Source organism: Carassius auratus, chromosome 2 (genome assembly GCF_003368295.1).
Source record: "Carassius auratus strain Wakin chromosome 2, ASM336829v1, whole genome shotgun sequence".
Lineage (NCBI taxonomy): Eukaryota > Metazoa > Chordata > Actinopteri > Cypriniformes > Cyprinidae > Carassius > Carassius auratus.
Genome location: NC_039244.1, coordinates 16,994,067 through 17,006,595, shown reverse-complemented (window position 1 = coordinate 17,006,595; position 12,529 = coordinate 16,994,067). Strand labels below are relative to the sequence as shown.

General features: G+C 36.9%; 2 protein-coding genes across 2 annotated transcripts in view; both read left to right on the top strand.

Moving 5' to 3' along the window:
- The first annotated feature begins 838 nt into the window (after nt 1-838).
- Nucleotides 839-4,493, top strand: LOC113110856 (uncharacterized). The gene is made up of 5 exons (XM_026275093.1): nt 839-956; nt 1,249-1,326; nt 2,054-2,098; nt 2,675-2,817; nt 2,983-4,493. The coding sequence occupies exons 2-5, from the start codon at nt 1,269-1,271 to the stop codon at nt 4,297-4,299; spliced, it is 1,563 nt and encodes a 520-aa protein (XP_026130878.1). The 5' UTR covers nt 839-956; nt 1,249-1,268; the 3' UTR covers nt 4,300-4,493.
- A 2,521-nt stretch (nt 4,494-7,014) lies between these two features.
- Nucleotides 7,015-12,529, top strand: part of LOC113118186 (RNA-binding Raly-like protein) — a 29,030-nt gene continuing 23,515 nt past the window's right edge. Inside the window, exon 1 of the mRNA XM_026287152.1 lies at nt 7,015-7,094. The gene's annotated coding sequence lies outside the window, so the exon portion shown is untranslated. The remainder of the gene's footprint in view (nt 7,095-12,529) is intronic.

Here is a 12,529-nt window from a genome sequence, read left to right as displayed (position 1 = left end):
AGCTTACATTACACAGTTTTCACCAAAACTGCATGGGTTTCTTTATTGTGTAGCTGACGGTAGCCATTGACTCCCATAGTATTTTTTTTCCCGTACTGGTTGCCAACATTCTTTAAAATATCTTCTTTTGTGCTCAATTTTCAATCAAAGAATTTTCATTTTTGGGTAAAATATTACATTATTCTAACCTATATATACCATTGTATATTTTTGCAAAGATTGTGATGACTTTCTGACAAAGTTTTACAATGACAAAATTAATTCTGCGTCAAACCTGTCTTAAATACTAATCAATTCTCATTGTGAACATTTTTTTCTAAACCACAAAAAAGTTGTTTTTGGACACGTTTTTAGATGAAAATATGAAAAAAAAAATTAAGCATAAGCATATAAATAGAGAATTCAATAGAGCTTAACTTTGCTTGATAAATATGCATATTACTAAGCAAAGCTGCAGGATTCTGAATAATATGTCACTCAAACATTAACTGCTCTTGGTGAGATAATCTAAAGAGCATGGACTGATAAAGTCACAATTTATATGGCAGAATGGGAAAAGTATTCCATGTTAAGGTTTTATGTCATGTTTGTGTCTCAGTGGAAGTTGTGGCACCTCATTCATCAATCAGCAAAAAGGTATTTCTTTAATTATTTCTGCATCCCTCCGGCTCCCTCTTCCAAGTTGTATCTTGCTGCTTTTCTTCCTAATTACAGGACTCTCATTGGTCAATGAGCATATTTTGAAAGAGCCAATCCTAAAAAGGCTAACAGCAAGCTCCTGACATATGATATGCCTTTTTTTCTTAATGATCATGGAGCACCTTAAAATGTTGCCGTTCGCCACAGCAGTTCAGAGGGTTTGAAGGGGAGTGCAGGGGTTGTGTGAAGAGTTCAGTACACCCCTTCAGAGCCCACCAACAACTTAGCAGTGTCTTCAAACATTTCTGCTTGAACAGGTAAGTTGACTGATACAGACAGAATACTTGTAGTATAATATTAGGCTGAGGTATTGCTTCTGGAAAAATATATGTGTATGTGTATATATTACTGATTATATATTGAGAATCTTATGGATTTCTATATTTTTTGTATTTTTTATAACCTGTTTGTCAATGAAAAAAAAAAAACATGCCAAATGAATATTTTCTTGATTTCTTGATTTAGTTCAATTATTCAAAACCCGAGCTGGCCAACCATTGGTCGGAAATGTCCCTGATTTTGGATCTGTCTCTCAATTTTTGTTTTCAGGACTCAACTATTCAAGAAAAATGGCCAGACTTACTGTAATGTTCCGTGCAATGGCTCTTGCAGCTGTCTTTATGCCAGGTGAGAATCCATTTCTATCAAAACAAAAATAATCAGTTATCCTGAATATTTGTCCCAATTCAATCTCAGTGTAAATCACCATAGCATTATAAAGCATGGACCAAATGACTCATTATCCATCTCAAGCAAAACAAGTTTGGTTACTATTAGCCTACTGCAGAAACTTTGGAGTATTTTCCAAAACCAAGGATTCTACAAAACCAGAATAAATGAATGAGCATCGTCAATCTTTCTTTGTGAACACCTCTGTAAAGTGATTTCAGTCAAACAGTTTCCATATAGGAAAAGGTAGACCTTGTAAATATTAGCCAACTGTACATTTTCCATGAGCTATAAAACATCTAAATAGACCAACTGGAGATGCAGATATATGCCACAAATAATGTTGCAAGTACAGAACATTTTACATCCTTCATTTTATTTTACAGCAGTGGTAATTATAGCGGCAGCCTGTGGGCTAGTTCCCCAATCTCTTTGTAGTTTAACAGGTACGCTTGCAGGGGGTCCCGGAAATTTTAGCCCATTTTAAAGCACTTAGAGCTGTCAGAGAGCCGAGACAGAGTAGTAATCACTAGAATAAGACACAGGCTCCGTTGACGGGAAAAGTGCCTGCTGTGCAGTCATAGTCAGTCTGCATTTTCCTTCATGTCAGAAGTCTGACATTTGGTTGGTAACAATTCTAATTGTTTTTTCTTTCTTTTTTTTTTCTTTTTTTAATGTCTGACAGACTTTCTGGTTGCTGGTCCTGTAGGACGCAGTGAAGAAAAGGATGGTGGGTTGGACCTTTTTTTGTGTGTGTGTAATTATATCACCAGCTATGCTGTAAATGGCACCAACACCACAGCTCTGATGTGAGATAATGCTATTTAACATGAATCATTATGCTGAACAACTGCAAAAAGGCAGTGGATCATTGACTCACATAGAGCTTCTCTACATCTTGGCCCCAAAATAGAATTTCCTTCTCCTTAATATCATTTTAGGTTACGTTTAGAAAATGTTAACACATAATAGTTATGGACTGTCACACAGTGACAAAGCAAAGAACCCAAAGATTCTTCAGAATGCAATCATATCATCACTAAATTAATATTGCTATTAAAAAATATTTGCACAGCTGCCTTCATCTTTGATTATAATAAGAGAAGATTTTGGAGCACAAAATTAGCATATTAGAACGATTCTGATTTCATTTAATTCTGCAAAATAAATGTGGTCCCCTTAAAAAATAAAAAAAAAAATTTATTCAACCAAATCTCACTATTAAAAAGCAAAAAATACTGAGATGATGTCTGAATAGTATTTAAATGATGACACTTACTGTTGTCATGTGCTGGTTCAGTTATAGAGGGCGCTGCTGAGGTGAAGACAGACAGCATGTCATCGCTGAAAAAGCTGGTCCGTAGCAGGAGGAATGTTGCCTACTACAGGAGTCAACCTGATTTTTGGGGCTGGTATAAATACTTCATGCAGACCAACAACCAGGAAGGAGTGAGTAGCCTTAAACTAAAACTAGTCATCGCTAGTCATCGTTATAATCTTTTTTAGATTTTTCTATGACTTGATTAGTGAACTTTCTTGAGAACTGTTTACAGAAAATTGCAACAAGTGTAATTCAGTCATCCCAGTTTTGTTTCTCTGTGATTACCTCCGCAGATTGAGGACATGGATCGCATGTACCGTGTTTACCTACAGAACAAGCACAGAGTAGAAGAGGGACGCTCCTACAACCATTACCTCACTCACCTGAGCGAAATTTACAAAGCCTGTGCCAACTCTGATGACCCAGACTGCATTGCAGAATCCACCAGCAAACCCAAAGCCAAGATGGTCATGCCTGTTCCCGTGAGGCAAGCTACTGTGACAGTGTGCAACCCTTACCTCGACCCCTACTGTCTCTATGCTGTTAGACCAAAAGCTGCAGAAGAAGAGCCTTCTCCTGCCCCAGAAAAGCTCCCTGCTCCGATTTTTTCCCCTCTACTACCTCTGCCTCTGAAAACCCCACCAGCTTACTACTACGCTCCGGTCTTAGAGCCCTTCTTGTCAGCTGAGCAGAGGGCAGAACTGTTGCGTATATGCAATCCTTCAGACACAGAGTGTTTGCAGTACCACCTGCGCTCTGCTTATGGCTACAGACCCTCGCTCGGTCCTCTGCCCTCCTATGCTCACCTTGGATGTGATCCTACCAAAGATCCTTACTGCCAGCCCAAACTGGTGGCCAGATCGCCTTCAGGTTTGTATCACCTGTACCCTACCTGTAACCCTGCCACTGACCCCCTTTGCGCCACCAATGTAGTTGCACCTGCAGCCCAAACCAGTGGGAATGCAGACGCCCCCAAAGAGCAGTTTTGCAACCCTTTGTTTGATGAGGGCTGCAACCCCCTTACAGCTGCCAAACTAGCTGCACTAAATAAGCCGGTCTTGGAATACGCTCCAAGAGATGAGCCTGCACCTGTCAACCTGGCGTGCGACCCTCGCTACGATCCGTATTGTCTGATGGGTGGAGACGCTGCTTTCAGAAAACCCCCTCCGGTTCTCCCTGAGTTCCAGACCCGTCACCAACTGGGCATCCGTGGAAAGACCAAAGAAGGTTATGACTGCTACGTGTTTTATGACAAGGACTGCACCCCAGTAGAGAACCAGGAATTGAGGGCAAGTGCTGCCAGTTCTACACCAGATTGCCACCCGTACGACCCCAACTGTGGTAAGTTTGCCCCTCAGCCATCCACTGGAGCTGATGCAGCCAAGAGAGTTAAAGACGGCATCATTGAGCCCCATCCAGACTGTGACCCAGAAATCGATTACAACTGCCGTCTGCGCCGAGCAGAATCCGCAAGTCAAGAACACAAATATGAGCCGGCCCAGCAAGAACAAGTTCATGGCAACCCTCTCCCTGAACACGTGGCACCTGGGTATCCAGTTCCACTATTCAGGGACTTCCTGAGAGGGTATATTGGTGGCTACAAGAAATGAGAAGAAAAAACTGGATGAGAACTTGCATATTCAATCATGTTTATTTACATGTAGCACAAGTTTAGGCTTTTGCGAGAGAAGAAATTCAGGATCCTCCAGGAGTAGTTTTTGCATTGATGTTTTAGTAACTCTAGAGTTGTCTAAGGTCTTAATTCTGTCTGAAATGTCATTTTGGGAAACAAATCCATACATTTGTGAGTTTAGTTGTAATGTGAAGCAATATATGTATCGATGTATTATATAATGTAGACTTATTATTGTAATGAATGACTTAAACTAATACTGAGAGCAAAATCTATATTGTACTTTTTCTCTAAATTTATGTGACTTCTTGATATATATTTAATGTAATTCCCACTTTGATAAAAACTATCTTCTGTCTTTCTTTTCTGCATTTTATGTTTAATCTTTCAATAAATAAATAACTTAGTGAAATGAATTAAAGTTGGTGTTTTTCAAATTTTAGAGTATGCATTGACGTCATATTTTAGTACAGTGAAACAAATTCATCATATTGCAATTCAGAAAACTATGCATTCATAATAGATGCTAAAGTTTGCATTACAAATTACTGTGATTTTCATATAAGTGACAACATATGATATGATATATTGGAACATCTATTATAACAAAAATTATGTATTGAATTATTAATATCACTTGAATTATGCAAATGCAGAATCAACACATCTAAACTGGATGTGTTGTAATGTCAGGCTTTAAAAAGAGGAGCAAGAAAATAGATGAAAGAACTTAAACTTCAAAAGGTTTTACTAACCTTTTAACAATACAAAGATTAGATTTTATTAAGCTTTTACGTATATATATATATATATATATATATATATATATATATATATATATATATATATATATATATATATATATATATATATATATATATATATTTAGTTTGAACATATATGCCTTTTGTAGACAGTGAAAAATGTTTGTGTCGAATAGAAATGTCATATATTTAAAACACCATGATCAAGTATATAATAAACCCATTAAACATTACCTGACACCCAATATTTCAATTATTCACAATGACATTTGGCAAAAAGATCCCTCAGGCAGATGAAAAATGAGTACAGTTGATGACTGTTTTTAAAAGAGCTTGGCATGCCAATAAAGTAACACTAATGACTACTTACACAGACAGTGAACATGTTGAAATATGCATTAACTGCAAGTGCACTGTATATATGCCAGTCGTAGAAGGTCCCTCATTTGGCAAATCTAACTAAAAAAGGAGCTGATATAGCACACAAAATATACCTTATACTTGGATTACCCAACACACGCTTGAATACAAGAAATCAGTTGGGATATGTATACCCAAGTGCAAACACAGCAGCTTCACGTTTCATACCTCTGGCACGTCTGTTGTGGTTCTTTCCTTACTGTTTAATTGGCCTTAGGTGGGCTTTGAGAGGGGATATAGCAAAGGCTATGAACTGTTGCTTAATGCCTCAGTCAGCATGAGTCCGTTTTGTGCTGACTGCACCTCTCCATGGCCTGTATACCTGCGGGACCAGCTGAATGTCATTAAGTGGATGGGAAAGGGCCCTGAATGGTAATGAGGGTAAATATGTACTCTGCATAAGCAAACAGAAATTAGCAGTGTACTTCTGTGTGCTGTATTCAGCAGTGCTGCAGAGGTTCTCATTTTAATGTGGTCAGTGAATGAGTTTGTGTTTGAACACTGCATTCTTGAAAATGACTGTTATGAAATGAGCCTTCAATGCATAAAATCTGGCCTTGAACAGAGATTTTGATTGCACTTCTGTACATTGAAATGTGGCTATTGAAAAGTTGAGCTTTTCTTCCCCCAAAGGGGTGGTTGTAAAGTAACACATAAGTGACAAATAAACTTCGAATGACTAATGTTTGACCCTAAAGGAGCTGCATCTGACAATGATTTTAGTTATATATCTACAGTCCTATAACTGCCCATTATAAGTTGCTTAATGTACTGAAAGGTAACCTTTAGATAAAGTGAGAGATGCCCTAGTTACATGAACAGTTTTAACTACTTTTATCTCTCTGGGTGACATACTTACAGAACATTGATGACAGATTGTTTGTACTGAGCTTCAAATGAGAAAGTACATCTTTGCCCTGCAGGAAAAACCCGCTGAGGAAAAAATACGTCAATGTAAAATGGCATGACTTAAGTATATTTTAACATTCAGGTGCCTCTGTTCTTATAAACGCTGGAATTTATTTATGGCTAAAGATGAATTTTAGCACAATAGAATGTTGTGCTCATGGAGGATGAAGATGCATGTGATGACATTTTTCAAAGGCTTGACAACCCAAGAGGAACATTTTCAGCTGTTGGTTCAGATGGAGTTGTCTCAGGATCTTTTCAAAGATTTAATTTAAGATAAAGTTGTAGTTTTCTTGCTCCTCTATAATCTATAAAAAGTTAGAAAGTCTGAATCACTGCAACACATGTCAATTTCATTGAATCAGAGACCTGTGAGGGATATTGGATTGTTGATAAGGTATCATCATCATCATCATCATCATCATCATTACCATCTTGGTTTTAATAAAAATCAACCCCTGGGACATAAAAATGTCTGAAGTTGAAGAAACGCCCAGCTATATAAAGCAAATGTAGTTGTCAGTGCTGTGGATGGATGGATGCAGTATGCATGCGGATGATGAAGCGAGCAGCAGCTGCTGTCACATGATCCAGTGAAGCTGAGATCTGAGCGATCCAGAAGCGCAGCGCTCTGCACTCGCTCTCTCGCATCTCATCTGATGCTCGGATTCTGTGATTGGTGAGTAGCTTCAACGACTCTGCTCCTGTCTTTAGCGTGTTTGTTTTGATCATTGTTAAATGGTGAGATGCTTTTCCTCGTGTATTTCCTGAGATTTTAGATATTTATTTTTTAAAGAGGTGCTAGATACTTTTTATTTGGTTTGATGTCTTAAAAATATCATGTTGACGTCCCATTAATTTTAAACGAATAATTATTTGATTATTATAAACAAATATTTTCAATGCATGCATTAACAATGACTCCTGAGTTGGTTCTGATATTTGCAGCATTCCCTCTTGCTTGTTTTATTTTATTTTATTAGATAGTTCCCATAGGTTACTTAAGGAGCTAAAAATCTTTTTTTTTAAATATGTATTTATTTATATTCAAATTAAAACCTTAAGTGTTCTCTCGTTCTTTAAAACCTCTGCTCTATGTTCTTGTGACTTATAGGACTCAGAAGCCAATAGGCTACACTTTATTTGAAGAAATGAAAAACTTTTTTGAATCTGCAGTGTGTAATAATGGTTTTGCTTGTCACTTCATTTATTTAAATCTGTTCACAGTTGGTCAATCTCATTCTCTGAATCCATACTGCTGGACTGTACTGGACATTATTTAAATCATGTCTGAAATGATTGGTCTAAGAGAGGATACTATTTAGAATGAAAGCCAAAACGAAAGTTGCCTTTCTTTTTATTCAGCCAGTTGCAATATTTCTTTTGTACAAGTACAGGAGCTAAAACATAATAATTCAGCCATGTCCTCATTTAGATAAAATGCTCGCACTCTTCCTGCAAACCCATTTTCTTTAATCTATATTGTTATTTTCGAGATGAGAATAAAGTTCAGAGGATGTATGTTTTTCTGAAAAGAATGGTTTACTATTCAGAATGTGTCAGTAAGGGACAGGTGGGGGAAGCCAGCCGTGAAATATCCTTTCCCCAAGTAAGGCTTATCTCTCATTGGGAATTCTGGAAGGTATGGGAGTATCTACCATACAGTACCTGGACAGAATTCCTGAGTCTTCCTTAGAGATTCACTCTCTGCATACAAACATGAATACAGATAAAAATATGTTTGTTTAAACACACACACACGCACGTGCGCACACAGACACACACACACACACACACACACACACACACACATATATCACTCATCGGTTTTAATAGCAGGAATAAGATGTAAGTATCATGTTGAAGTCTTTCATCAACATGTTTTCTATTAATTACAAATACAAAACCTGTGCTATTGAAAGAAAACAAGACAAAGACTGAATCCAAGATTTGGAGATAATATAGCATAATGAGAGCGTTACAAGCAATTTGGACCAAATTACACAAATTACAATCACAACCCTATATTTAAAACTACTGAGATGTTTATAGACTATTTCAGTGCTCCAGATGGCTTTTTACTGTTCATGTGAAAGTGCATGGATTTCAACCATGCATTGACCCAACATTGTCTCTTCTAAGCAATGCACCTGTCATGTCAACTACAGTTCATTGTGTTACCAGCTAATTAGTCACTGCTCTAGTGACCCACTTACTCATGCCAGGTTGAATTTACTTTCTATTTGGGATCCGAATAGAGAAGCAAGGTTTTAAAAAGAATGTCATGGCACTAAATAGTTAACAAAAGAACATTATGCCTTCTATCGCTTTTGTGTTTTCCGTTAGAACATCATAAACATCAAATGATCCTTCATTATCTCATGAATGTAGATGTCAATGCTAAGGTGTGCTGTATAGTGGGTTGGAGCCATTGTGATGATTTCTCACTTTATTTTTATGTATTCTGTGTGAAGTGTGAAGAGTTTTCATGCAGAAACTGTCATCTGGGCAAGCACAGCTACTGTAGAGTTATACAGCCATAAAGAGATATACACGCAAGTTTAAAATCAGAAGCTTCTACTGTACTGCACTGTATTTGGACATAAAAAAGTCTGATTTGAGTTGGTAATTTTATTCTGCAGTTAAATTACATATAAAGCCTGTTGCAATGCAGAACAATTAGACTAGCAACAAGATGAGCTCTATACAATTAATGTGAAGTCCTCTTTGGTCATTTTCAGTGCATTTATTAACTGAACAATGGTTTTAGCTGACAGTGGAGCCTTATATAATGAAAGATTCAACCTACTAATGTTTAAGTTGAATTACTTCAGCATAGAATTCATTCATACCTTTGTCATTTTTGAAATTCTAAAGAAAACTTAGTTGACAGTGACTTTTTTCTCTCTTTTCTCTGTCTTCTGTAGTGCTACTTATGGATGAAATTAACTCAGTTCATAACTGATGATGTTTACAACTGACTTGAGCTGAATAATGACACAATTGTCTTTGTAGAGCTGCTTTACAGCAGAATTCAAATTGGACTCAGATTAGTTTGAATCACTGATTCTGTTATTTTCCTGTTTATTCGTTACTGTGAAGCGTAAAGCATTATGTATAATTAAAGATGTTTTAATTCATAACTAAATTTAAACTATTAAAATGAAATGTATATATACATTAAAGAGATGTTTTTAATAGAGAATGGAGATGGCTTGATGCCACATTTATTTGATTTTGATGATCAAGTACATTCGCCTTTAAGCAACAAATCTCGGAGAAGTGTGAAGTACTGTACTGTGTGGAGAGTAGAGAGTGTTTGAATGAGGAATGTATAATAGAATAACAGACTGTGCAAGGGCTCAGTGCATCTGGTGAAGTGATGGCGTTTGAAAGGAAATAGAAATGTCATGTCCAGTCACAATGCCAGAGCTCTGCCATGCCTGTCAACCTGAGAGAATGAGGTGAGGTTATTGTTAACACAGGGAAGCAAAGGGTTTTCATGCATCAGTGATTCAGTTGAAATCATGAGAGCAGGATGCTGGTGTTGTTGCTGGGGATCAGTCACAGCATGTTGACTCACCGTCTCACAGATGAAATACTTCTTTTGTTTCTAGTGCGTTGAATGGCAGATTTGATATAAAGGAATCTGAGAAAGTTGCATTGTTCCTTCTTTATAAAAAATAGTTAGGGATGGGTTTGTCATTTTTCATGTTACAAAATATTTGTATTTCAAACAAAAAAGTAGTTCTTTTGAATTTTCTAATTGGCTAAGGAAACTTAAAAAAATGTATCACAGTTTCCACAAAAATATTAAGTAGAACAACTGGAAGTTCAACATTCATAATATTTAAAAATGTTTCTTGAGCACCAAATCAGCATATTAGAATGATTTCTGAAGGATCATGTGACACTGAAGACTGCAGTAATGACTGCTGAAAATGTATTCATATATTAATCTATAATTATTTTAAATTGTAAGAATAGTTAACAGTGTAACTGTTTTCCTGTATTTTTAATCAAATAAATACAGCCTTGGTGACTGTTAGAAGCTTCTTTCAAAAACATTAAACATTTTTACTGACCCCTAATGTACTGAGTTTGTGTACTCATGTATTGAGCTAAACTTATACTGTAGATATTATTAAAGAGAGAGAGGGGTCTCCAACCCTGCTCTTGGAGAGCTACCTTCCTGCAAACTTCCATTCCAGCCTTTTGTCAAGTAACCCTGATTAACCGGTTCAGATTGGGGTTGGAGCTGAAATCTGCAGGACAGCTCTCAAGGAGCAGGGTTGAAGACACCTGTTGTAGACAGTAATTTATGTTAGCTAAACCCTTGACAACAATACCTTTGGACTATTGGTTATATTTCCATTTAATACATGCAAAAGAATGCAGGTGGGATTCCTGAAGAAACGCTTAATCACTTGCAGCGAGAGACAGGAGAAGCCTTATATCAGAAGCTTTTTTTGAGTGTGAACTTAACACGTCTCAGCATTCTCACACTCAAGTGCTCCTCACAGCTCATCCGGATCGGTGTCTTCTCTGGTGTCAACCCTGCTGCCGGAAAAGAGTGTTTAAAAGAATTCTGACAGGATCACAGGATCATCTTTCTATAGGTATATAAACAGAGCTCATCAAACGATACCTTTTGTTTTCATTCCATTTATAGCAACTGCAGAATATTAGCAATGGTGAGGATTTGAAAATGCAAGTTTGACATTTAGCTGTAGATGTATTAGTATATGGAGCGTGGAGGGTGTGAATGGGTGGAGTGGGTATGTCTTTAGTCTTTTTTTTGTTTTTTTGTAAGGTAATGCTCTCAAATGGTCCACTGGTAGTGGGACAATCCATTTAATATATCTAGACCTGGTCTTATACAGTAAGTATTTTTATAAATGAGTTCATCAAAAAATGTGGAGTTACGGCTACATTTTACATTGATGAATTTATTAATTATAGTAGGTAAATTCAGGGGTTTCTTTTTTTCTGAATAATGACTATTATCCACAGAAATGATGTATTACTCACCGTTCATCCAGGACTCCTATGTATAACACAGAGCAGAGGATGTGTTCTGTTCTGTCTCATCAATAGGCTGGGGGTGGGCGACAAGATGGCATATTGTATGCTTCTCTGTATAGGCTTTGGCCATTACTCCTTCATAATGCAAGAGATTGGTACCTGAACTCGCAGCAAGGATGAGTGAGGCAGTGGATGTAGCTCACAGTTTGGGCAGGCCATGTGTGGGGTTGAGCGAAGGCCATTATCCTCCTTTTTGCGATGTGCTGGGTGTGTGATTTCATCTGGAAAAATGCAAAAAACAGAGACTACCTCAAATAATGCAAACTATGCTTCGGAGAAAACCTGACAAAAGAAAAGAAAAAGATCAAGCAATGAAGGAAAAAAGGCTTACTTCATTGGCCCTAAAACATACACTGACGGAAGAAAAAATGTTCCAGAAAAAAATGCTTTCTTTTTTCTTTCTCTTTAATATTACTTTTTTATATGAGTTTGCCGTGTGTGATGGTCTTAAAGTTATGTTCTATTAATGCCATAGGATTGAGGAACTTGGTCCAAGGACAAGCCTTTTTTCTTTTTTGCAACGAATACTTAATTTTCATTCAAGAGACTCATTTGTGCCCTAAGGGTTTTAATTTTTGGAAAAACCAGTGGGAAGTCGACATGTGGTTAGCTCATGGCTCCAGTCACTCAGGTGGAGCTGCAATTTTAGCACATACTTTCAATGGAAAATATGTGTGGAGCAAAAGGAACTCTAAAGATCATTGGATAATATTACTGATTGATGTGAATGATTGTAAATTCATTATTGTTAATATGTTTATGGGTACTGTTCAAAACATTCAAACACTTAGTTATTAGGTGAAATTGAAAGTTGTGTTAACTCGATCATGAAAAACAACCCTAATGCTAAATTAATTATTGGAGGTGATTTTTATTTGGTCATGAATGGTTCCATGGATAGATTTCCTCCAAGAGCAAACAATGAGTCTAGTGATCTGTTATGTTTAAGTTACAGTCTTAATTGAAATTTAGAGGGTAAAAAACCCCCCTCAACTAAGCAGTTTACTCAAAAATCCAGTATTGACTTTT